Source organism: Sarcophilus harrisii, chromosome 4 (assembly GCF_902635505.1).
Source record: "Sarcophilus harrisii chromosome 4, mSarHar1.11, whole genome shotgun sequence".
Lineage (NCBI taxonomy): Eukaryota > Metazoa > Chordata > Mammalia > Dasyuromorphia > Dasyuridae > Sarcophilus > Sarcophilus harrisii.
This window is the reverse complement of record NC_045429.1, coordinates 72,857,840-72,884,359: the sequence shown is the minus strand read 5'-3', so window position 1 is coordinate 72,884,359 and position 26,520 is coordinate 72,857,840. Positions and strand designations below refer to the sequence as shown.

General features: G+C 38.4%; 1 protein-coding gene across 4 annotated transcripts in view; it reads right to left on the bottom strand.

Moving 5' to 3' along the window:
- Nucleotides 1-9,887: 9,887 nt before the first annotated feature.
- The window catches only part of RGL1 (ral guanine nucleotide dissociation stimulator like 1), a 306,958-nt gene continuing 290,325 nt past the window's right edge, over nt 9,888-26,520 (bottom strand). For all 4 annotated transcript variants that reach the window (XM_031937021.1, XM_023501823.2, XM_031937022.1 and 1 more), the window contains 4 exons: nt 26,194-26,380; nt 18,950-19,204; nt 15,707-15,821; nt 9,888-12,679 (listed from right to left, as the gene is read on the bottom strand). In XM_031937021.1, the coding sequence (XP_031792881.1) occupies nt 12,492-12,679; nt 15,707-15,821; nt 18,950-19,204; nt 26,194-26,380 (745 nt within the window). In that variant the 3' untranslated portion in view covers nt 9,888-12,491. The remainder of the gene's footprint in view (nt 12,680-15,706; nt 15,822-18,949; nt 19,205-26,193; nt 26,381-26,520) is intronic.

Below are 26,520 nucleotides of genomic sequence, written 5' to 3'. Positions count from 1 at the left end.
TGGAAACAGAAAAAGAAAAAGAAGAGGGAGGGAAGGAGAGAAGGAAAGAAACAGAGAAGTAGGAGAGAGAAAAAGGAATAAGAGAGAAGAGACAAAGAGAGAGAAAGAGGAGAGGGAGGGAAAAGGAGACAGGAAAAGAGGGAGACAGAAAAGAGAAGGGAAGAAGGAGTGAGAGGTAGAGAAGAGAATTTCCAAGCCAAGAAAGGTATTATTTGTGGATAATTCATTATATTTTAAATATTCCTTTTAAAAAGTATATGATAGCTTAGGGGGTGCTTAGGTTTTGATTTTGTCATTTTAAGTAAAGAGTGTAGATTTACCTCCTGTGACATTTGGTACCCATCACTCCTCAAATTCTCAACATGGCTCTCCTTCAGGGACCTGCTGTTTTGGGAATTGTAGCCATCAGAAAAATGTACAGCAAATTTGTCTTTTGATTCATTCCAAATTATCATCTATCATTTCTGTTCAGTCGAAATGCACTCCTTGGAAGTGTGGGGAATAAAAGCCCCTCCCAGACACACTCAACTAGAGACACTGAGTTGGTTTCAAAACCGTCTGGGAAATCCCGTGCCACATAAGTGAAATCTCCACTAAGACCATTTCCTCCTCTTTTCTCTTACTGACCTTATAAGAGCAATAAGAAGATAAAAAGCAATTGATCACTGAGGTTTTTCTCAGTTCAACATTCCATACCTCTGTAAACTATTGGTATAAGCTTAAATTCTGGGTCCAGGGTCACCTCCTCCCCCCCCCCCAAAAAAAAAAAGTGCCTTCTGAAATATTTTCCTTGTAGTGTGGACCTGGCTTTCTTGTTTTTCCCTGCCCTGCAGGTACTGTTTGGACAATTCCTGTCAACATTTTGCATTTAACCTTAGGGGAAGGGAGTGATCTTTTAGCAACTCAGGCTGTAGAAAATATGGCATCCACCAAGCTTAATGTTCTCAGTAGAATGGCAACCACAGGACAAAAGGACAATTTACCTTTCATTGTGTTTTAGAGTAAGGTCAGGGTTGTCCTTGCTTGGGCAAGTAGTAATATTTCTTCATTGGAGAAAGAACCAAATGCTAGCAATGAACTAAAATCAGAAGTCAAGAAATTCGATTGGATTCCCAATTACCCTACTCAGATGTAGCTGTGTAGTTGTAATTTCTCTCTTTTGTAAGAAAATGAAGTAACATGGGGATTGGGGGGAGGAGTTTTAATTGATTTCCTAAGACAGTTTAATATTTGATATTTTCTACTTTATGTGTGTATGTAAATTGAAGTGGATGTCTGTAGGGTGAGTGATTTGGGTGCATGGCGGTATAGAATGGGTGGAAGTAAATGGAGTGATTATTCTGTGTTTTTTGGTTTGCTTCAAGTATGAAGCAAGCAACACTTGTGACTATTAATATTCCCTGTCAGCCGGTCTGATAGTGTTGTAAATTTACATTTTTGGCAAGACATTGACCTTAAGTTCTAGATTTTTAGAGTAGAACTGTTCTACTGTGAATCAGCCTTTTTTTTTTTTTATTCCGTCTGCCTTGGCTTCTTCACAAAGGATAAAAAGAACCTTGTGAACAACAGCAGTGACTTCAGGGATGGAGAAGGGGGGACTGCAGATTTCCAAAATGGATCCTCTCCACAATCCCTCAACCACCATATCAAGCTCTGCTCGCCATTCTTCCTGCCTCCATCCTAACCTTAGGCTCACATTCAATTTAATATTTGAATATTAATTTAAAAGTGACATCTTGAACAGCAGAAGATGAGGCCCATGGTCTCCAGTTGCTGTGTCCACCCTCCCAACTTCAGAAGGGCAAATATAATCTGGATACATCTTATTGTTTCTAAGGACTTCCATTATACAGAGACCTTCACCATCTGCACTGCTGTTGTTTCTTAAATGCCCAATGCTCAAAAGGACAGAACAAACACCTTCCTGTCTACCCTCTACAATGTTCCCATTTTCTTAGACAGTGTTCATACAGGACTGCCATTGGAATATTGAGGAATATGGATGCGTAATAATGTCTTCACACTATGTGTTGTAGAGTAGTATGTGCCTTGAAATGGGTATGTCACTGTTGGTGAGGGTTGGGGGCAAAAAAATCATATTTATTCACTTTCCTGGAGCTTTTTTTTAATAAACTAAACAAATGTAGGCTAAAAATTTGTGATTGTTCATTGATTCTTCAAACCATATTGATCAGAAGTCAAGTCTACCAGGATTTCTTTCCAGAAGCAATTTGGAGAATAAAGTAGATTTGATACCAAACACAAAAAAATGCCATTAGCAGTACCAAGTGCTTTTCTATTCATCATTGCTGTGTGTTCTCACCATTCCTGAAAAATCTCAACACTGAAATCCATGTAAGGTTGGAGTAAGAGTGGATTAGTGTTAGTGGGGAATCATTATCCATCATAGACACATAAAAAGGGTCACAAGAATGCAGAAAAGCCCTCTATATAATAGATAAAGGTTATAAGTTTTGCACCATAAGTCAAAATAACTCTAGATAGCAGAAAACAACTTATTCTTGCATTGTAAAAATATTTTTCTTGGGGGCAAAGAAAAGATAAATATTTGGGAATTAATCACCCCTCGTTGCTGTTTTGAAGATTAGGTTTATAATAAAAGTGCTGATTTTTAAGAACTTAAATGGCTGAATATTGGAGGGTCTTTTAAACTCAGGGCTTTAGCAGACCCTCCCAATTAGCATATGATGCAAATTCCTCTTCCCAGGTTTTAACTTTCTTATCTCCAAAGAATATGAAGTAGGAAAGTATAGTGATACCCATTTTACAGAAAAACAAAGACAGGGATATAACAGTCATGGAAGATAGCATAGTAAATAAAAGGAACAGAAACTAACAAACTAAATAAATAAACTTAGACCTGAAAGCAAGATGATGAGAGAACTGGAAATTATGTTCTCTATGTTCATTGGTTGAAAGAAATAAAGAAGAGAAGGCTTGGAGGAATGTGTTAGAAATTTTGCAAATATTTGAAGGGCTATTATGTGGAAGAAGGATTAGGATTATTTGGCTCCAGAAGACAAAAGTGGCACAAATGCATAGAAGGAAAAAGAACACAGATTTTGCCTCGATACCAAAAAAAAAAAAAAGTCTTAAACATTACAGCCATCGAGAGTGGCTGGAGCTGCCTTGTTAAGTAGGGAAGATGTTGAGTGAGTTCATCCTCATTGGAATACTTCAGGTAGGAACTGGAGGTTTACTAGAGCCGATTCCTGCTCAGGCATGGATTGGGCTCTCAAGGCTCTCTCAATTTTATGAAAATAAAAGAAAGAATTAGAATGAGATTATTCAGATAATAACAAAATTGCAACTTGAGTAGATGCAAGTCTAAAAATATTTGTTGAATTTGTCAGATGGGAAAAATGCTCAGAGAATGGGGAGTTGGTACCTTGGAAATAATTAAAATGATGAACTTCTTCATCTTAGACTGGCAAAATGTTGTGTTTTTATATTATTCTAGGGAGACAATTGTCCCCAGGGAACTGTTGATTAAGGAGTTATGAGGCAGACAGATTCTTATTCATACTGCAGTTTCAGTCATTAGGTGGTAGTCAGATCTTCATCAGAGCATTCATTACACACAACTGGAGCCACAATGTAAATGAAAAGTCGAGAATTCTGACTGCATATGCAGGGAAAGCTACGAAAATGATTAACAAGTTTAAAAATAAGAAAAGCTAAGGTAAAAATAATAGTGTCCAGGTATAATACTTCTAAAATGATTTTTCATTTAATGATTCTTCATCTCCAATTAAAAACATCATCATTCTCACATACCGAGATCATACTTTAAAGTTTGTGAAGTGCTTTCTAGACATTATCTCACCTGGTCCTCCCAAGACAATGTGAAATAATTGCTATTATTATGCTCATTTTTCAGACAAGGAAGTTTTAAGTGACTTGTTCAGAGTCACTCAACCACCATGTGTCTGAGACAAGATTCCAACTCATAGGGGTTTAAACTCCACTTGAACAAAGTATCAGGAAGAACTAGCTAAACAAAGACAAAATGATAAACAGAAATGAAGACTATTTTCTTAGACAGAATGGCTGCTTTTCAGTGTATTTAAGCATAAGATAACTCTAGAAGAATTCAGCTGTTTAGACACAGGAATGGGCCAGATGAACTTTCAACTTTTCTTCCTGCCCTAAGTTGTCTGAAGAGTGCACTGAACTGATCCTTGGCTTCCAAGTTTACATTTTATCCAAGATCCTCATTGGATTAGGTCTCACAGAGAATAAAGTATATCTATAAATATTTATGGATCATTCTTATTGTAATCTTTTCCTACAATTCCAGATGTGCTACTTACAGCATAAAACTTTGCTCTTTATTCTATTAAAAAATGAAAAAAAGGTAAAGAATCCTCCTCCTAGAGGATCATATTTTTCCCTCACACTGGGTGGATTTTCATCCTCCCAAGATCATCATTTTCACTTGGCTTCCTCAAGAATGAAGGCTTCCATATAGCATCACTGTCTGTGCATTTATCTCTCCCTTGCCCATGATGTCATTATCAGTTGGCAAACCTTCCCACAATGAGAGAAAACAGCTCGTTTATAGGGATGGAGCAGAAACATTGCCTTGGATTTGCTTCCGTTTTCCAGGGTGTGAAGATTGAAACAGATTTAGTTGCTATGAAGAACTTGATTTTTAGGAGGGTGGATTAAGGAAGATTTTTTTCCATTCTGATCCTGCTTCATGCAAGGAAGATTAGAAAATGAGCCATAATAAAATGCTGGCTCCCCTAAAATGAATTATGAATTTAAGGAAAAGACATTCCAGACAGGGCACTGGAGGGTTCAAATGTAAATGAGAAATCATAAGCATTTTTAAAAGTTTACTAGGAACCCAGTAGAGCAGCAGGAAAAAAAGAGGATTTTGTGCTATGATAAATGGTGGGTATCCTGGTTAGGTAATTCAGAGTATGTACCACTGGGGATGGAGCAGATAATGAAAAATGATGCCTTTGGGGTCAGAGTGGAAGGGGCTTTCAAGAAAAAACCAAAAGAACTCTTAAAGAGAGAATAGAATTCGTACTGAGCAAAGTTCCAAAATAAAGGGACTGGGGAACAGATTGTGGAAAGGAGTATATAAGATCCACGATGGGAAATTCAGAGAGCTATAGCCAAGGAGGAAGTCTCCCAGTCTAACTTTTAAGAAAGAAGTTAAGCTGAAGCGAGAAATTTCAGACTAATAAATCTTCCTGGAAAGAGCAAAGCATGTCATTAGTCCAGAAAAAAAAGGGGGGGAGGAGAGACATCAACAAAAGACTGGGCCAAAGGGGGATTAATATAGACAGCCTTCAGAAAAGACCATTTTCTGTTCTATTTAATTTGAACTGTCAGCGGCAGTAATGAAAGCATTGTAAAATTAAGTGACAGAATAGCAAAGAAGGCTCTTGTATATTTGGTCCTAAAGAGTACTCTCACAATCTCTGTTTTGTACATCTCTGCAATTACATTGTAAACTCTTTGAGAGCAGGGACTGGTTAAATTGCACCTTGGTATTTCCATACCCAGAAGCAGAAGGGTGTAGTAAATAGAACTTTGGAGTGAGCCCTGAGTTTGAATGTTGCCTCCAGGCTCTTATTAACTAGGTGACTAAACTAAGAAACAGCTTCTCCAAGCTTCAGTTTTCTCATCTGTAAAATGGGGAGATAAATCTTTCCCTTACAGAATTGTCTGGATTATTTTAAATGTTTGTAGTTGGAAAAAGAAAATATTATCAGTCAGCACCGATTTGCTATTCCCATGCTGTGTGTATAATCAGTCCTTTTTAGACAGCTGATACAGAATGAGTTTGCTGGTAGGGTGCAGGAAAGAAAAGAGAGGAGAAAGAATCTGATTTCTTCCAGTTCTATTAGTCATCCTTTCCCAAAGGCACAAACAGGCCTGCATTATCCCAGAATACTTTTCATCATTTCTCTAAAATGCTATCTTTCAAAGTTTTTCATCTAGGCTGCTTGGTTGCTCAGTATATAACCATATACATACATATATATATACATGTATGTATATATATATATATACACATATACACACACATACATTTACTTGTATATATTCCCTGTTATCTGCTCATGGTTATAAGGAAATCTCAGGAAGGAAACTTCTGCCAAAGTAGATCAGTATACATCCCGGTGCTCCCCAGAGCATTAAAAGATTAGGTACTGTATCCAACATCACAGTCAAGACTTTGAATCCAAGTCTTCCTGATTCCAAGACTAGCTCTCTGTTTAGTATCCCAAACTTCTTCAGTCATATTAGTACTGTAAGTCAAGAAATTTGCATTTATTTTTACCCTATAATATAGGAAACTATTGTTTTTATCAGCAAAGAAATGTCATGGTCAGGTCTATGCATAAGGAAGATGATTTTTGGCAGCTCTGATGAGGGTATTCTGGAGAGTGAAGATGCTAGAAACCAAAAGATGTATTAGGGGTTTCTAGATAAGATTATAAACAAGGTTGATATAGTAGGCATGGACAAACTGAATGGATTCAAGTCCCTACGAATCAGAGAGCCCTCTGGACTTGCCCCTGTACATGCTGTCCAATGTTGGATGAATGCTTGATACTGTCTGGATTATTTTAAATGTTTGTAGTTGGAAAAGGAAAATGTTATCAGTCAGCACTGATTTGCTATTCCCACGCTGTGTGTATAATCAGTCCTTTTTTAGACAGCTGAGACAGAATGAGTTTGCTGGTGGGATGCAGGGAAGGGAAGGGAGGAGAAAGAATCTGATTTCTTCCAGTTCTATTAGTCATCCTTTCCCAAAGGCACAAACAGGCCTGGATTATCCCAGAATATTTTTCAGCATTTCTCTAAAATGCTATCTTTCAAAGTTTTTGAATTAGGCTGCTTGGTTGCTCAATATAAGAAGGTGACGGTCCCCTCTGATGACACAATTTGATTAGGACAAGAATGTTTTGGGGAAACATTCTATCCAGATATTCATTTTTTTTTTACTAAAGTCATTACAAATCACTCTGTTTTTCTCCCCCCTTCATCCCTCCATCTCTTTTTCTTCTCTCTCTCACTCTCCTTTGTCCCTCCATGTCTTCCTATGTGTCTCTCTCCCCTTTATGCCTCCATCTTTCTCTTCCATTCTCCCCCTCCTCTGTCTACCACCACTCCCTGCCTCCCTTCATCTCTCCATCTGTCTCTCTTCCACTTCATTCCTCCATCTCTCTCCCTTTCTTCCCCTCCTCTCTCTACTCCATCTTGTCTCCCTTCATCTCTCTTCTTTTCTTCTCTCACTCTGCTTCATGCTTCCATCTCTCTCTCTTCATTCCGCCACGTGTCCCTTCATTCCTTCATCTGTCTCTCTCTCTCTCTTCAACTGTCTCATCTTGTTCTTCTCTTTCCTCCTTTATCCCTCCATCTCTCTCCCTTTCTCCCCCTTCTCTCTCTACTCAATCTTTGTCACCTTTCATCTTTCTTTTTTTCTCTCACACTCTGCTTCATCCCTCCATCTCTCTCTCCCTTCATCCCATGTGTCCCTTCATTCCTTCATGTCTCTCTCTCCCTTAATCCCTCCATCTGTCTCATCTTTTTCTTCTCTCTCCTCCTTTATCCCTCCATCTCTCTCCCTTTCTCCCCCTCCTCTCTCTAGCCCCACTTTCTGCCTCCCTTCATCCCTCCATCTCTGTCTCCGCCTTCCTTACTTCATCTGTCTCTCTTGTTGGTATTTTTTTATTCTCTCTCTCTCCTTTCATCCCTCTTCTCTCTTCCTTTCTCCTCTCTCCCCTCACTCTCTACCTCCTTTCATCCCTCCATCACTGTCTCAATAGACATAACATAAAACATGGGATAAGAGGGAATGAAACTTTCACGTGAAGTCTGGGAGAGAGATTCAATGGTAGGGGGAATAAGAAGATGCTTCAATCTTCAATCCAGGTGATGTGTTCTTTGCAGAAGAAAGAACTCATCAAATAAAGAAAGGGAGGACGGAGTGTATTCCAGGGACAGAGAATACACCATCCGAGCAAAAGGATGGAGCCTTGAGAATATGACGTGTTTGGGAGAGGCAGAAAGTTGGCAAGAAAGCCTGAAGCGTAATTTCCATGGATGGAAGCAATAAGTCTTCTCTCAACAAGCATTTAGGAAACATCACAGGACAAATAGATGCAGTGTTGCTGCGCTGAAAGATGAAGTGTCGGAGACCTCACATCAGTGAGCTTGCAGAGCCACCAAAGAGTCACATTGCATGTCTTATTCCTTCCTACTGAACATCTCCTGATTTTCACATTACCCTCACTGACCATCACAGGGGCTCCTACACATAGTAGGCACTGAAAGTATTTGTTAAATCAAAGGAAGTGTAGCCTTTGACACTATTTCATTTATAAAAAAGGCATAATAATGATGCAATGAGATATTTCCCTGTATCCTTTAAGCATAGACTGCATATTTCTCTGAGTAGAGGGGCTTAAGCAGAAGCACGCTCAAAGCAGAGGGATAGAAAAGCATTTAAGTCTTTATTTATCCCTTGGAGTTCAATTGCATCTATAAAATGGACACACTGGACAACCTGGACAATGAATCTTCTTCAACAATTTGGGAACTTCTATGGTATATGAATATAATGTAATATTATTTTTCTTTTTTTTTTTTTTTTATTTTTTTATTTAATAGCCTTTAATTTACAGGATATATACATGGGTAACTTTACAGCATTAACAATTGCCAAACCTCTTGTTCCAATTTTTCACCTCTTACCCCCCCCCACCCCCTCCCCTAAATGGCAGGATGACCAGTAGATGTTAAATATATTAAAATATAACTTAGATACACAATAAGTATACATGACCAAAACATTATTTTGCTGTACAAAAAGAATCAGACTCTGAATTATTGTACAATTAGCTTGTGAAGGAAATCAAAGATGCAGGTGTGCATAAATATAGGGACTGGGAATTCAATGTAGTGGTTTTTAGTCATCTCCCAGAGTTCTTTTTCTGGGTATAGCTAGTTCAGTTCATTACTGCTCCATTAGAAATGATTTGGTTGATCTCGTTGCTGAGGATGGCCTGATCCATCAGGACTGGTCATCATCTTCTAGATAATATTATTTTTCTATAAGAAACGATCAGCAGGATGATTTTAGGAAGACCTGGACTTCTATGAACTGATGCTAAGTGAAGTGAGTAGAGTCAAGAGAACACTGCACATGGCAATAACAAAATTGTATGATTATCAATTCTGATGGACATGGCTCTTTTCAACAATGAGGCAATTCCAATTCAAGGCAATTCCAATAGACTTGGGATGGAAAGTGCCATCCACACCCAGAGAGAGAACTATGGAGAATAAACATGGATCAAAGCAGAGTATTTTCACCTTTGTTGTTGTTTGCTCATTTTATTCTTTCTCTTTTTTTCCTTTTTGATCTATTTTTCTTGTGCAGCATGATAAATATGGAAATATGTTTTTTTTTCCTTAAAGTTGGGAACTTCATTTGAGAGACAACATTAGAAATTTGTGAAATGATTAGAGACTTCATGGTAGATATATTCTAAGTACTGAGGAGTGGGTCAGAGGGAGGGAAGAGAGAGGGAAAAGGAGAGAGGGGTAAAGGTAGAGGCAGGGGGGAGGGAGAGGAAAAAAGGGGCAAAGGAGAAGGAGAGAGAGAGAGAGAGAGAGAGAGAGAGAGAAAGAAAGAAAGAAAGAAAGAAAGAAAGAAAGAAAGAAAGAAAGAAAGAAAGGAGAAGGAAAGAAAGGGAGAGAGGGAGGGAAGAAGCTGCCCCCAAATAACATGTGCTGACCTGTGAGGTGGTAACTTCTACTTTGAAAGTATTCAAGCTCTTCCTATTGGGAAGCAAGAAATCAATGTGAGGAGATGAATGACATTCATGACATAATCCCTTGGGCTTTAGGCAGCACATGCCTCCTATTCCCAAATAAGTTTATTAGTTTAACCAGAAGGTAAACAGATGCTAGAGACGCCAAATAAGAGTGCAAGTGGCTAAAGCACATACAAGCTGTCCATTAGGAACCAAAATGGTATTTAAAATATGGCATTAAATAAATGAGGCTATTTTATCCCACTGGACATTTTCATCATCTTTAAAAATGAAAAATACAGGTTTTGTACAGTACAGTATATAAATCTAATCTCTACATGTACAGTATATACAAGCAAACACATTGGGCTCGGGGGACATTCAACCACACATTCTTATAGGTTATTTCTGGACTTACAGCCTGAAAAACAGGCTAAGGCTCTAGTGTCGATCCATCTGGTTGGTTAGTCACACTGTGAGGCTCACGGCCACGTCACCTGCCACTTTTTTCCCTCCTCTCCCCAAACTGAAGATGGACCTGATAATGTCTCCATGCCGTGTGAGGTTGGGCATCTTTACAGTGCAATGATCAACATCTCTGAGAAAGGCGAGCAAGATGTAAGGCATTCTCTAAGATTGTGTTTTGTCTTGTCCATGCATTATGGCTCTTCAGACCTTTCCAGTTCCCCAAGCTTGATTTATTATGGCTGTTCACAGAACATAAACAAGACACAACTTTTCATAGTCGCGTTACAGAGCTGGCACAGAGAAAACTATGTATATAATCTAAATTTTATAATCTCAGTTCATTTCATTTTATTTTTAATTTTTGGAATGCAGATTAATAATCTGAGAAAAAAATTTAAGGATGACATTCTGTAAGTGCTTCTTACACGTCAATATTGAACATATATGGCTTTTAATTCAAACCCCTAAAATGACTTTTACCATACCTCAGATTCTGGAGGAAAATGGCATAGTTGGCAATAAAAATTTCACTTCCAAGTGAGACAGAGTAATAGCAGCTATAGAGGGGGAGGGGGTCCATACGCAAAATTAACTTCTTTATTCCATTTGGAGAATGTACCTTGTTAAGAAACATTTGAGTTGGCATGCACCCCCTGACCCCACAAGGTGGCTGTCCCCCACCCTGCCCTGGGGAGGTGTGGGCTAGGCACAGTGATGCTACAAAAATTAATAATTAAAGTCAAACTGGGCACTGCTACAATAAACAGGCACATCTTCAGAGGCAGCCAATGGGTCAATCGATGCTCAGGAATCAATTCCTTCACAGACTCCAAGTCCCCAATCTAAGTCAGTCTCCAAAAAGAATTCTACACCTGAGGAATAATTGCACAGAATGATGAGGAACAGCAATTCTGGTAGCAGAAGCCCAGCATGATAGGCAGCTGTGCACACAAAAGGCATTTATCCAGAAAGGCAATGACCAGTGGCCTTCAAACATGGACAGAGTCCGCAGCTGTCGGACGTCTTCTTCACTTCCTTGCCTGGCTGGTGAGTAACCAAAAACGTGAGTGTTTGTGCAAAAACAAGCATGACCCACTTTCTGAATGTTTTTAGAAGGAAAAACTAAAGTCCGTATTCTGGTCCTGAATGGGTGCAAAAAACAAAATGTTGGTCAGAGAAATCTGAAGATGACAAAATAAGTTCTTTCTCCTCCTCTTCCTCCTCCAGAAAAGCAATTTGTTGAGCAAATGGATCAAGGTAGATTATAGATGTAGAGCTGGATGGGACCTTAGAGATCACTAAGTCCAAGCTCCTCATTTTTCAGATTTGGAAACTGAGGCTCAAGGAAGAAGTGAAATGGCCAAGGTCATACAGGTAGTAAGTCAGAGAGTGGGGTTTAGAACCAGGTCCTCCGGCTCCAAAATCTAGCACTCTTTCCAGCTGAGCTTCAGGGGGAAACCTAAGCTCCTCGCCCATTCTCCAGCCCAGGCTGACAGAATGGGGCACGTGCAGGCGGACACTGAGGGTCACCAGCTCCTCCAGACCCTTTCCAAGTCGGTCTTTCATTCAGCTGATGGTGACTCTTCTCGTCCTGCACTTGTTTGTCTCTGGTGGCACTTGATTTTCAGAGGTTTTTCCCTCTTAGAAAAATAAAATTTGAAGTTCATGTTACAAGTAATACTGGCACAAAGGAAAATTCGTATTCCTAGGATCTGATTCCGTTTAATTGGAAGGTGTGTAAGGCTATATATGTTTTCAGTAACTTCTTTTTTTTTTTCCCCCTTATTAAAAAAAAATGACCGTATCGTCCTAGGCCAATGTGCAAATTTTTTCCCATAGTCCAGAATATCCCATAAAGTTCCTTTCATACACACATACACATATATATACATTTATATATATATATATATAAAATATGTTTATGTATATATACACACATACACAAAGACGCCTATATATTTCTATATGCGGGTAACTTTGCATTCTCATCCCAAATCGGTCGAGGAGGAACACTGCAGTAGTAGTTCATCTCTTTCATATCTAATTGATCTTGGTATTGCCCCAAGGTGTCTTGTGCAGTGCCATACACATAGCAGATGCTCAATAAATATTTGTTGAATAGATGAAGGCTCCCTAATACTGGGTGGTAGTTGAAGTTCTCCTGTCACCCTCCCTGGTCCGTTCCCTGCTTTGGTGAGCTCCTCCTGCTCCCTTTCAGAGGGTGATCTTGCTGTGCCGATTGCTCCAGCAGCCTCTCTTTGCTGTCCTGGGCAGCGTCAAGCTGGTCCGACTCCGCAATTTCACCTGTTCATCCAGGGCTGTTTTTTTCCGTAGGATGAAGTCAAAGTTCACCTGGCTATTCATAGCGTAAAAGACATTTGCTGTATCTGGAATGACCAATTCTGGAAAAGAGAGGAAACAGGAAGGAGTCAGTGTACATGGGAGGCCAGCGCTCACCTCTCGGGTCCTTCTCTCCCCTGCACCCCCAATCAGTTTGTCTGTCAATCCCCAGTGATGCTTCCTCCAAGCATCCCTTCGGTTCACCTCCTTCTCTTGAAGTGCATTGCCACAAAGCATTGCCCGATGACCGCTCTATTTCATCTCCCTATGACTCTCTCCTCTTTCCCATCCATCCACTCCAGTCTACATAGCTGCCAAATTGAAGTACTGACCACATCAAGCCCTTGTTCAAAATTTTTCACCAGGTCCCCATTGCCTCAAAAAAATAAAAATTCTTCAGTTGGGCATTTCAAGGTCTTCCTTCACATGCTTACTCTAGCTTACCTTTCGAAACTTTTTTCACCATATTCCTCTTCAGGCACAATCTTATAAAGACACTTGTCTTCCCCAATTTTGTACTCTCAAGCTTCTGTAATGACCATCCTCATGCCCTTCCTCATCTCCACCTATTAGGATTCTTAGCTTCCTTCAAGGCTCTATCTACAGAGCTCTGATCCTGCCCCCTATTATTAGTGTGCCCTTCCTCCTCAAATTAGACTTTATTTTTCTGTTTATTTAAATGCTATCTGTCTTTCCCTATCCCATCGCCCAATAGAATGTAGGACAGGACTTTATATCACTTATTTTCTTTTTATGACATAGACTCTATGCTTAGCATAGGGTTGGGATATGACCTTTGTTCCAGAGATCTGAACCAATCCAGAAATCAAAATCCAGAATAGACAGCACCAATTTGCTTAATCCTGATTGGAACTCAAATATTATTTTCCACACTGAATCATAAATTAGAATTCAGGACTTCTTAAACTTTTTTTTTCATTGGTAACCCCTTTTTGTCTGAGAAATTTTTTATATATGACCCCAAATATATAGGTATATAAAATATGTACACAAATCAAACATTTACTAATGATAAATCATAATTTCATGACTCCCACATTTGGTTTTGAGACTCTCATAAGGGTTACAATCCACAGTTTAAGAAGCTGGGAATTAGGTGCTTTCTCAAGTCCTGTTTAACTCTAGGTCCTATGAACTAAACAAATTTGAATAGCTTCAATGGCCTCCCCTTCCATTATCACATAAAGAAAACCAGGGCTCAAAGGGATAAAATATTTTGTAATGCCCTAGAGATCATGTTAGAATCAGAACTCCAACCTATTATCTTCCCTGCACTGACTTTCCTCCCAGAAGATGATGAGTCCACAGTGAAAAACAAGACAACTTTGTTGAGGCACTTGGTCAATCAATTCCATCCAGAATTGGATCCATATTTTCCAAAACTAACCAAAATCCAAATATCCCATAAGATGAAGCAAAAGTAAACCACTATATATCATGAGAGAGTGTTGCCTTATTCAATGCCCTATATACTATTATGCAAAAAGAATTAATAAGAGCCAAACCTAGCTCAAGTACTCCCAGTTTTGATTTTGTAATATCTAATGGTTTATTCCAATTGCCTTTTGGAATATAATGAAATTTTCATTACAAACTAATTTTCATGCACATTTAATTTTAAAAGTGTATAGGACTTAGGGGTATGACTGTCCCACACAGGGATAACAGCAATAGAATATCACAACTATAATCACAGTGGTGGATGGCATGGAACTGAAGTAATAGCAAAAGACCTGGGTTGTTTCAAGTGACATATCCTCTAATATTTGGTGTAAAGAACTCTGGACTACAAGTCTGGGAATCTAAGTTCTAGCCTCAGCTCCAACTAATTAGCTGTGATGCCTTGGGCAAAGCACTTTGCTTTTTTGAAAACTTCAGTTTTCTCATCTGTACAATGGGAGACTAGTTCAATGAATGTAGCTTTCAAACATTTTTGGCTTTAGAATTCCTTTACATTCTTAATAAGCATTAAGGAACCCTCCCCACCAATCTTCCCACTTATCTCTATCAGTATTAAATTTAATTAGAAATTAAATCATATTAGTATGATTCTTAAATTTATTTCTATTTCACAGACCCACTGAAAGAGTCTCAAGGATCTTCAGAGGTCCCCAGACCATGCTTTAAGAATGCTCTACTAGATGTTTCCTAAGAGCACTCATATTTCTAATATGCTTGATTATATATTTGTGGCACTGAATTCTATTATAAAAGTCTTTCCTTCAGTTTCATCATATATTGGGTTTTCACTTTCCAAAGTGAGTAATAAATTAAAAATTATTTGTTATGAGCAATTGTTCTCTGGAAGCTGGGAAGAAAAGAGATACAATGGGATATTTGGGAGATATTTTAAAAAGAATTCAATAAAATTAAAAAAAAAACATATAACAAATCTTGTTAGGTGCATCTTCCCAGAATGATCATCTTAGAGGTGTGATACTCCAGAGAAGGGTTCTTTGAGTAAGGAGCATCCCAACACAATGAAGGGCTATACCAAGTATTCTTTCTTTGGGATGCAGAAGCAGAAAAATTTTAATTTCAATTGTTAAGAGAAGGAGTTACTGGTAGCCAAGGATCAATCACAAATGAAGATAAAGCTTTTCTCTGAAATTATCATATTAGGCAAAGAAAGGAAATAGGACTTTGAGCAATGAAGGCAAGTTAGAATTTTGTTCCATGAGTTATGAAAATCCCCAGAGGCTCTTAAAAAGATGATTTTTTAAAGGCTATTTTTTCAATCCCATGAAAAACGCCACACTGTTTTCTATTCTTGGTTCCAGAATAGAGCTAATACAAAAGATAAATATAAGAATACTTCAGACTATTTAATTTACTATATTGGTCCTCTATATCCCAAATTTGAAGAGAAGTAGATAACAGGAGAAAATATGGATCTCAGTCTTGTCTCGCCCATTGGCAAGGTCAGTGTGACTATATTTGACACCTCCAAGTCTCACTCTTCATAAAACAAAGGTTTGGCTCAATGATCTTTAAGGTCCCAGCCAATGGTAGCATTTGGTGCACCCACGATCCTATGGTTGGAGATATCCCGAGCAGTTTCTACTCACCTTTGTCCTCCGAGATGACCTGGACAAGCTCATAATCCTCCGCAGGGTCTGAATCAAGGTTGTGTTTCAACATGGCTCTCTGGATGACAGCTGGAGTTTTATCCTGGCTTGTTAACTGGAAAATATCAAGTTCCGTGTTTCATGAAAATTTTGTTCCTTATGGCCCATCAATAGGGAACCCCCAGTACTGTCATGTCAGTGAGTCATTCAATAAACAAGTGCCTACAAGGTACTAAGTGATGAAAAAAATACAAGTTGTTGCTGTGAGGACAACAGTCTTAAACCACTCTGGGATTCCGCCTCTCCCTTTACTTGAACCTACACAGAGCACATTACTTGGGGTGGGGGGGGGGGAGGGAGAGATATGTTCATACCAGATGAAGATTTTGCTAACAGAGAACAAAGAATCAGCTGTGGAACAACTCAGAAAAATAATTTCAACTTATTAATGAGCTATAGGTCCCAAATAAGAGCACAAAGGATTCTGGTCTGGTTGCTACCATAGACTATGTGAGTTTCAGCAAGACACGGAGTCTCAATTTTCTCCCTTGTAAAAAGAGGGGTAACAATACTAGAACTCTCCACTTTACTAGGTTGTCCTCAGACTTAAGCACTATACAAATATTGATAACAACAATAATAATAGTTAGCATTTATATACTACCTACTACATGCCGGATGCTTTCTTAAGTGTTTTACAAAAGTCATCTCATGACTGATCCTCATAACAACCTTAAGAAGTGGTTAAAACCATTTTACTGTTGAGGAAACTGAGAAAAATAGGTTAAGTGACGGCTCAAGGTTGTAAAGTAAGTGAGTAAATCTGTATTTGAACTCAGGTGTTCCTGATACAAGGCACAGTGGTTTAATCACTGCCCAACCTTGCTGCTTAGCAGAAATTACATATTCATAGTCAAACACACTGCCATTGGCCATACGTAATGGCCCTCTTATATGGGAAACACACTCCCTGGTTTGTAGTAAGGACCCCTTTGGGCAGAGTGTCACCACATGAGAAGGGAGGGATGGCTTACCAGCCAAAAAGGACTGTTCCTCGAGACTCTGGAGGTGCATGAGAGCCCGCTCAGGGAACAGAGGCACTCTCCCCCTGAAAGGACCTACTTACTGACTTATGGATCTGGAAAATGCCAGTGCACAGATCCCTGCCTGGGAGCATGGTTGTTGCTACAATTGCTAGGAACTACAGTTGGAATATCAGAGATGAGAAGGGGAAGGCTGACTTCCTGTAGTCCCCGAGATTGGGCAACCGAGCTAAAGACCCGATTCTCCTACTATAGCACTCTCAACTTCCGTGAGCACTGAGAACCATATAGCAATGTTTTAAAGCAACAATATTTAATATTGTTTTCCTGAGTTTGAGACTTTCTGGATGCAACAAACAGGACCAACCAAGGAATGATAAATTACATCTATTCCATCTGTGAGAGAATAATAGCCATTGAAGCGTACACTTCCTGCTACTTACAAGCAAGTCACCTGTCCATCCGCAGCACTAAGAGGTTTTATTTTTATTTGTTTGTTGCTTTCTGTTCAGGGGCATCAATGAATGGGAAGACACCAGCACAACAGGAAACACATTTTTTCCTGCACATTAAAGGTTTCTCGGCTTCATTCCTATCCTACAATACTCTTAATGAAGCAACTCATTCTGAACAAAGTTCTGAAAGCTCAATTTATTAAAATCAGCCCCTTGAAAACAAATAGCAATGACCTCGCTTATCTTCCTGTGCCTGAGACATCTGTGATATGAATTTGTAAGGGGAAAATAGGTGCACGTCCCAAGTCTGAAAGAGGAAGATCTGTTTCCTGTCAGCCTGAATGAAATACCCTGGTCACTGGAGGCTGCTGTTGTACTTAGTCAGCCAGATGCAAATTTCTTACCAAGATACACCTAAGAGATATTCAGTTTCTTTACTGAAGAATCCATAACCACTAACTTTCCCTGACATGTACAATCTCAGGGTAATGTGGGAGGGAACTTTTCCCAGAGACATCCTTTTGTGGAGCAACTTAGAAAAGTTATTCTCAACTTATTATCAGGCAAAGTGTCCCCAATCTGTTTTTAAATTTTTTTTATAAGTTGGAATGCATTTTTCCCTACAAACAATGCTATAAAAAGCGGGTAGGTTCTCAGCCAGCCTACAAAAATCTATTTAACTCATAATGCACCAGAGAGATGTGTGTGTATATGTGTGCATATGTATGTATACATAAATACATAGTGGGCTAATAGCAAGTAACAGTAAATCTAATCACCATACGCAACAGTGTTTCAGAAGGAAACATATTCAGAGTTGCACAGAGCCAAGGAATGAATGTGATCTCCTCCCTCCAATGATGGGAAGGGGGTGCCCTCTCTTCCAGCTTTCTGGAAATTTCAAGTTATTGGAGGTGGTTCCTATGGTCTGAAGTAGGGAGTCTGGAGTGAGGGGTGGATGCTAATGCTCCAACAGATTATGGGGAAGGAACCAAGAGCTCTGGAGGTCACTTTACTGCCTCTCAGCTCTCCATCAGCCTCTTTCTTTTCTTTTTAAGACTCAAGAAATTAATCCATCACCTTATCCTCCACAAGAACCTGATGGTGCTTCTAATAAGAGATGTTCCCCTTCCCTACTCACTTTATAACAGAACTAAATCTCAGACATAGACCTTTAGAGAATTTCTATGGAATTTTAGTGCAAGTAATAAAAGGAAAGCAGACAAGAAGTCAAATCACTACTTTTACGACATTAGTTTCCTTCTCTTTTTTCATCTAGATACTATAGGTGAAATGATTATAAATCAGAAGGAACGATTTCCTGATCCTTCAGTGGCCAGTGCCTTTCCTCCTAAAATTCATTTTGCTTAGTGAGTGTGTGTGTGTGTGATGTTTTTCCTATTAGGAAAGAGGAGAGGGGAAGTGAACAAGCATTAAGTTCCTACTCTGTGCCAGGCATTCTGCTAAGTGCTTCACAAACATTATTTTATTTGATCTTCAGAACAGAACAGAAATAGATACTATTTTTTTTAGCAAAGGAAACTGAGGTAGAGTTTAAAAGGTTTACCCAAGGTCATAGAACTAGTAATGTTGGAGGCTGTATCTGAAGTTATTTCTTCCTGCCTCGAGGTTTCCCCTCCCCTCTCTACATCTCAAATATAACGTCACTTGCCACCTTCATGCATATAACCATACACATCAGTCTGAGCACTCATACATCTGGGTGAAAGAGCTAAAACACTTACCATGATACTTTTATACATGTTCCCATTGTTGTCTTCTATGCTGATCCGGATTATACAAGTGTCTTCATTCTGTTGATTGTAAACTGGAGACAGCACTGTCGAGGTAATGGATGTGACTGAGATGGAGCGTTTGTGGTTTTTCGGGTTGTTGTTGGTGACCGGAGGGGAGGAGAGGGGGTTGATGAAGGATGACAATCCTGAGGAAGTTGTGTCCATGGAATGGATAGAGGAGCAAGATGAGGAGGATTCCGAGAGCTGGAAAAGGAAAAAAAAAAAAAAAAAAAAGGAAAAAGGAAAATGAGAAACTTTATACAACTCTCAGAAAAGAGACAGGACAGATACGTAACTATATCCACTGTTATTTTACCCATTAGACCATGTACAAGCATCTTCTTCTCTGGTAGAGGAGACCCTAGTTTCCGAAGGTCCTTGGATTGATTGTTGCACATCTGTGAATTCTGCCTCATAGGGACAGATTTTTCTTTCATCTGTAAAATGGGGGAGCCGAACTAATATCACCGACTTTATCCTTTAGTAAGAGTCCCCCTGAAAGACTTCCCACCCTGTACTCCCTGCTTGGACAGACTTCCCAAGATTTGGCCCTCTAAGCTCCTTTTGGCCTGGGAGATGGGATGACTGTGACGTGATTGCTAAGGCCCCTCCTCATTTTAGGACTCATTGCCAGGATTCCCTGCTGCTCTTCCAAAGAATAACCAACAGATGGCAGCAAAGACAAAAAATAACAAATTTTGGACTCCAAATTAACATCTCACAGCACTAGAAAGAGATCTTAAAACTATTAGTTCTTTCCTTCTTCTCTCTCCCTCTCTCCCTCTCTCTGGATCTTATGGATCCATTTATTATGGATTATATATCCATTATATTATGGATATTTTGCTATGGGCACATTCATAACAACCCTATAAAATAATGTGGAAATAATTTTTTTAAAAACTCACAACATTAGTTTCCTTTTATTATTATTTGCGTTTTTCTCAAAACAATGAGAAGTATAACCCTCCAAAATCTTGTTGTAGTCATTAAATACCAGATAAATGGAAATTTACTGTTTTTTTTCTGCAGCATTTTTACTTGAGGGGCAACTATATCAATGAGTTCTACTAACTTATACATTTAAGAAAATATCTTTCAGTTAAATACCTTTTTTGTTCTATTACATAGGGACAATTCAATTGATTTTTATAATTTGTCCTAGTTCTTTGTCAACATGTTGAATGGGAGTCATTGATTGATTCCAGTAATACTGTATTACATTCTGGAATTTCTTAATTCTGTATTTATACATTAGTCTGTTTGCAAACTTAGATCTAAGGTCCTTTGATATATAATCTTAGCAGAATGATTTTGCTTATAATATTATCCACAGTCACTAAAATAGTATGTTCTTCGGTGATTTGCTGTCGTTAGTAATAACAATATTAAAAGCTAGCATAGTTAAAAAGCACTTAAAAGTTTACAAAGTGCTTTAATACAGATTTAGTTGATTCTCACAATTACCTGCTGCAGGAAAAAAACAAAACAAAACATAACTACTTCAGTCTTGCCTGAAGTTTTTCCAGCTTGGGATCTACCATAGTTTGCACTTCACTGGTGTAATCTTAGAAAGAAAGCATGAGGAGGCACTGAACTGGGGCTTTAGTAGGGAGTTGGACTGGCTTCCTTCAATAAATATAATCCTAGCCACAGTGAAGCAAATAGGAGAGTCCTTCTTAATCCACATATGAATTTGATGTTGGGTCTGTTTGTAAATTTTCTTCTGCATCGTAATCTTTACAAATTTTACTGTTGTCAAATTGTGGTCAGACTGTCTGGGTAGTAACCAAACTATGAATAATTCATCAGTTTTACCATCAGGGAACAATGTAAATTGTTGATGTTATCCACGCCTCCTCCATGCTTTTCAGCAAGAGAGCCATCCTTCCTCTTGTGGCTTCTGGGTGATACACAGACTATTCTGTTATTTACATTCTTTGTTTTATACCAGTACAAATGCATTGAGTGACTCAAGATGAGTTTTCAATCATTTTTTTTTAACCATGAAATGTAGTTTCTTATATATAAAGAGTGACATAAAATTGACCATATCAGTGATTTCTCTAGCAAAGGAAGCTCTCTATCAATGCAGACAAGAAACCATTCTATAACTTAAAGAAGTCTTAGAAAAGTGCTGGGGGGCTCCAAGAGTTTAAGTGACTTACACAGGGTCATGTGGTGATGAAGTGACAGTGTGCCAGAGATAGGCTTGAACAAGGCCAGCCCTTGATCTCCTGAGTAATATTGGCTCTTGGATATAGCTAGTTATAGATATAGACACACACAGATATAAGCATAGACATAAAAAATCTACCTAGGACTACTGTTATAGCAAAAGTCTGGCTTCCAATTGCTTGGTTTTCATCCTAAGTTTTGATTATATAACCGTCCTACCTTCTTTCGCAGTCAAATATCCTTTTTGTTCACTATGTAGGGGCAATTCGATTGATTTTTAGAATTTGTCCTGGTTCTTTAACTTTTATATTGACATATATATGCATATTATAATATATTGACATACATGATATACAATATTTACATTGACACATACATAAGATTTATATTGATGTACAAGACATATTTATATTTACATATGTGTGCATGCATAGATGCATATCCACAAAACAAATTTTTTTTTACTATTTTCAATATACATATATCTATATATAGGTATACACATATAGATATACATATATACATACATAAATGCACATCCATATACAAAAAGTGTTTAATCATTTCCATATACATATATGTGTATAGAGAGAGATATGCATGTATACATATATACATATACATATACATATCCACATACAAAAAATTTCTTTTTATCATTTTCAATAGTTTATAAAGTCAGGTCTTGATTCCTCCAAATTTGCCAAGTAAAAGAAATGGTAAATGAAATGTGTTCTCATGTTTATCCTTATAGTTAATTAGTATTCAGTTAAAGTCATTGAGCTCCCAACAGAATGGGAGGAGAATGTACCTCCCGGAATTAGTCCTTGTTGTTAGTTTCACTATCTTTTCCCTCATTCACAAGACACCAGATTGTATCATGTTTATCAGTCATGTGATATGCCCCAATAAAGATCGCCATCAATGGCAATGAAGGTTAAATCTTCAAATTAAAAACATTTCCAGTAGCTACAAATAGGAGGCTAAAGTACACAATAGCTCACATATGGAGCTTTATGTGTTAAGTCCTCATAGTACTGAGGAAGCAAACAAGGCAAGCTTTATTATTCATATTTTAGAGATAAGAGGCAGCAAAACAAAGAGGACAGAAAGTAACCTTGGAAGCACAGAGACTGGAGGTCACCTCTGGTTTCTGATATGTCCTGGCTTTGTGACCCCAAGCAAACCACTTCTTAGTTCTTGAGGAAACCCTATAAGACTCTAATTTTTAGGGAAGTTCATCTGGGGGTTTTCAATACCAATGAAATCCAGATTTGGTCCCTACCCCTACTTTGGAGATGAGGAAAGCAAGACCCAGAAAGAATCAATGGCTTGCTCCAAAGCCACAGCTAAATAGTGTCAGAGGAGGGACTGGATTCCAAGGTTTCCTATTGTTTATCACTCCCTTATCATCCTTTTTTCTCTTCCTTTTACTTTGTTCGTTTTCCCATAAGTTCACCTTTGTGTGTAGAATTTACCAGGCTCAAGAGTTGACTTAGTGTAAGACTAAAAACAAATGTGACTTGTTTTTCCTTTCAATTTTCCAGTTCTGTGGACCCCTGCCTTTCTTCTTTATCTTCCTCTGCCCATTTCTCTAACTTCACTTGCATGTATCTTCCTCCTCTGTTAACTGATCAATCAGTTGATTCTTATATCACCAAATGATCTTTTTTCCAGTTTTGAGTAATCCCCACAAAGACAGTAACAGTTGGCCACCGCTAACTTCTGAGAGCTGCCTCCAATGAAGGTGCTTTCCTACTAAAAACATTTGAAATTAAATAAGATCTTAGATTCTTGTATCCTGTTTAGTCTAAGCTCTTAATAGACTACTCATTGCTAGTGAGCTCCAAACCCTTATCAGAAATTGAACTTTCAAATTAAAACCAAATGACTAACTTGCAAGATACAAAATGCATCTAATAAGGATGAACTACAAAATGCCTTGACAGTACACTCCATCCAAGAAGGCAGGAAGGGTATTTTTCTGTTCTTTGTAGTCATCACAGCACCTAACATAGCATTATTTATATCTAGTTACATAATGAATATTCCCAAATGGTAGCTGAATGAAGAGTTGAGCTTGTTTGGCTTAGTCTCCAAAAACTCAACTAGAAAGAACAAGTGGGATTTGCTAACACAAGTAAACAGTGTCTAGCAATTAGAAATGGCCAAGAGTGGAATAGTTTGTCTTGAGGAATTAAGTTTCTTACTATTGGCATTCTTCAAATAAAGACTTTATGAGCATCATTAGAAATGTTGGAAATGAGACCCAGTCTTTGGATGGGGATTCAATTTAATTTTGAAAATATTTATTAAGTGTTTACAATAAAAGGCACTATGCTAGGTTTTAGTGAAACCAAGATTTCCAGATCTCTACCCTAAAGGGGCTAATAAACTAATTGAGGGACTCGGAAATGTATATAAATGAGGCAGAATATGATGACAGCAAAAGAAGGGAATTAAGAGAAAGATGTGAAAACTCATCCAAGCTTTGATAGAAGAGAATGATTTTCAATGCCTCAGGAAAAAATATATTCCAGGATAGTGCAAATGAAAGAGGTGGGAGACTGGAGAACAATAGTGGAGGATAACAGAGGTAGCTGGGGGCTTAGTTCAAGTAGAATGTAGAGTATACAAAGAGTACTAGGAGGAACTGAGGCTAGATTGACTGAAGCTTGACTGTGACTCCTGATAAATGATGGGTCTCATTGTTTGCAATTTTATCCCATAGGCTGTGGAGAGTCACTGAGGTTCCTGAACAAGTGAATAATCTGATAAGATATGCAAATTAAAAGGATTATTTTAGCAACTATGGACTGGACAGATTGGAAAATGGGGGGATTCAGAAGCAGGAAGGCTCCTCCCAGAAGTCAGGCTAGATGTTTAGACTTCACTAAGGTACTGCACTAAAGTGGGCAGTCCGAATAGGGATGTTATACAGAATTCATATGATTTGATAACTACTGAGAGGTGGTTGTTGAAGAAGAATGAAGAGGTAAGGATGATTTTAATGTTCAATTCTGGGTGCTTGGGAAGATGAAAATGTTATTAACAAATTATAGAAAAGTTAGGGGAAAGAAAAAAACAGATTTACGATACAATGAGATGGCATCTGAGATAGGTACTTTCCAAATTTACGTTCATGGTTCTGTCAAAATCATGGAACGAGAATTGTTGAAGAAATAATGTACTATTTTGCTTTTATTTATTTGAATAAAACAAGTTTCTTTTATTGTCTCATAGTTGTAAGGGAGAAACAACAGCTAGCGAGTATCTAAGGGAATAGAACACAGGTCATCCTGACTACAAGTGTCCAATGCTCTAAGCCAAAGTAACTTCAATACAGAAACTTTAGGGACTAATGAATATATACAAACTACACAAGATAATATTGCATGCAGGATAAATCTACTGAATTTCAAGTCAGGAACTTTTGAAGAATCATGTAAAATATCAAGTGAAAAATTATTATATCAAGTTATATGAGCAGGTTACAAGCTTTTCATTGTTCTTCCCAGAAATATCAAATTTTCCAGTCTTTCAAAAGAGTGATGTCCAATTTATCCATAGCTCTTTCCAGTAACGCCAAGCTTCTAGAAACACAACAGAATAACAGACCTAGAAACCTGATTTTACAGGTCTATTTGTATTGTTACTATAAGAAATTGTCTCCCAGTCAACCAACTGTAGACATGGAAAAAGCCAACAAATGCCATAAGGGTCGGCTGGATAAAAATCACATTGGATAGACTCGATCTGGGTTGCTTAATGAAATATTCCAGATGTGGTTTGACTAGCTCAGAAGTCATAGAGTGATTATGGAACGACTAGCTCTTTTAATGTTATTTCATAGCATTGTCTAGGTTTTGAACAAAAACAGAATGGGTTTCTTCAACAAGGTCTCCAAGTAGAGTCTAGGTAGATAAGGATTTATATATGGAATTTCTGTTCACCATAAATGGAACTAAATAACCCCTGGGACTTTTCCAACTCCAAGATGATCTGAGAATTGCTATCCAGTTGTGTCTGACTCTTTGTGACCCATATGGGATTTCCTTGGCAAGGACACTGGAGTCATCTGCCATTTCCTTCTTCAGGGGATTAGGCAAACAAGGTTAAGTGACCTTCCCAGGATCACACAGCTACTAAGTATAGGAGGCCACATTTGGATTTGGGTCCACATTTGGATTTAGTGTCTTCCTGATTCTAGGTTCAGCATTCTATCCACTGAGCCATTAAGCTGTTTCCAATGTGAGAACAGAGTCAGAAAGTTAGAACCGCAGGTCTTCTAGTTCAACCTTCATCCAGATAACAAATACTATTTACATCATCCCTGAGAAGGGGTAAGCTAGCCCCCAGTTCTAAATCTAGACACAAGGTGGCAAGTAACCCTTACTGGAGGCCTTTGACTACAGGGTGCATGACTATTTGTTGAAAATTTTTAAGGCACATTCACATTTTTTCCCCTGCAAGGTTTCTTCCAACTGATTCCTTGCTTCTACAATATAAGCTCAGTTTTATTCACTTCAGTCTATTGAGTCATTATGCAACCCAAGAGAAAGAGATCTAAGGTAGGAAATGTAATTTGAGCTCCTTAATCATGTTCATAATTACTGGGTCTTTGAAGACCTAAACTTTGTAATATGATGCTTCACTTTTTGACTTGTGATTTTCTTTTCCCCAGAAAACCCCTCCTAAGCATTTCCTAAAGTAATTCATGCTAAAGGTCACAATCTTTCATCTATTTAGTGCCTTTAGCCAAAACCATGTAATAACATTTCCAAAGTAACATGACCAAATACACCTGTTGGCTGGCTTCAGATTTATTGCTTTAAGGAAAAGTTTACATAGACTTCCCTGTGAGGCAAAATTGAACCTTCTCTGCTTTCACCCCTTCTTCAGAGTGTATCGCTCCCCTGGTACTTTAGAAATGTTTGGGTTTTGTGGGGTAGTGACACTGATGACAGCCACTCCTATGGCAAATGTCACATCTGGTTAGAGTGGAAGAGACGTACCTTTTTCTGAGGCTCATCTGGAGTGTCCACAGGCGTGATACAGCCCTCCTCCGCTTCTGAGTGGTTCGATTCACACGATGACACGCTGACTGAGTCCATGCTTTCTCCAGAGCTCCCACTCGGAGTTGATTTAGGCTGTTCTTTGGTGGGTGTGCTGCTGTTGATCACATCTGAGCCCAAAAACAGGCTGCAGGAAAAAAAGAAAGAAAATACTGGGATTGGGACTTTGTAACAAACATGAAACCCAATAGTGAATAAATAGGATTTTTTGGTTTCTTGGATCTTAGATCTCTGATGTTGTCTTGATTTTCTGTGGTCTGATCTTGG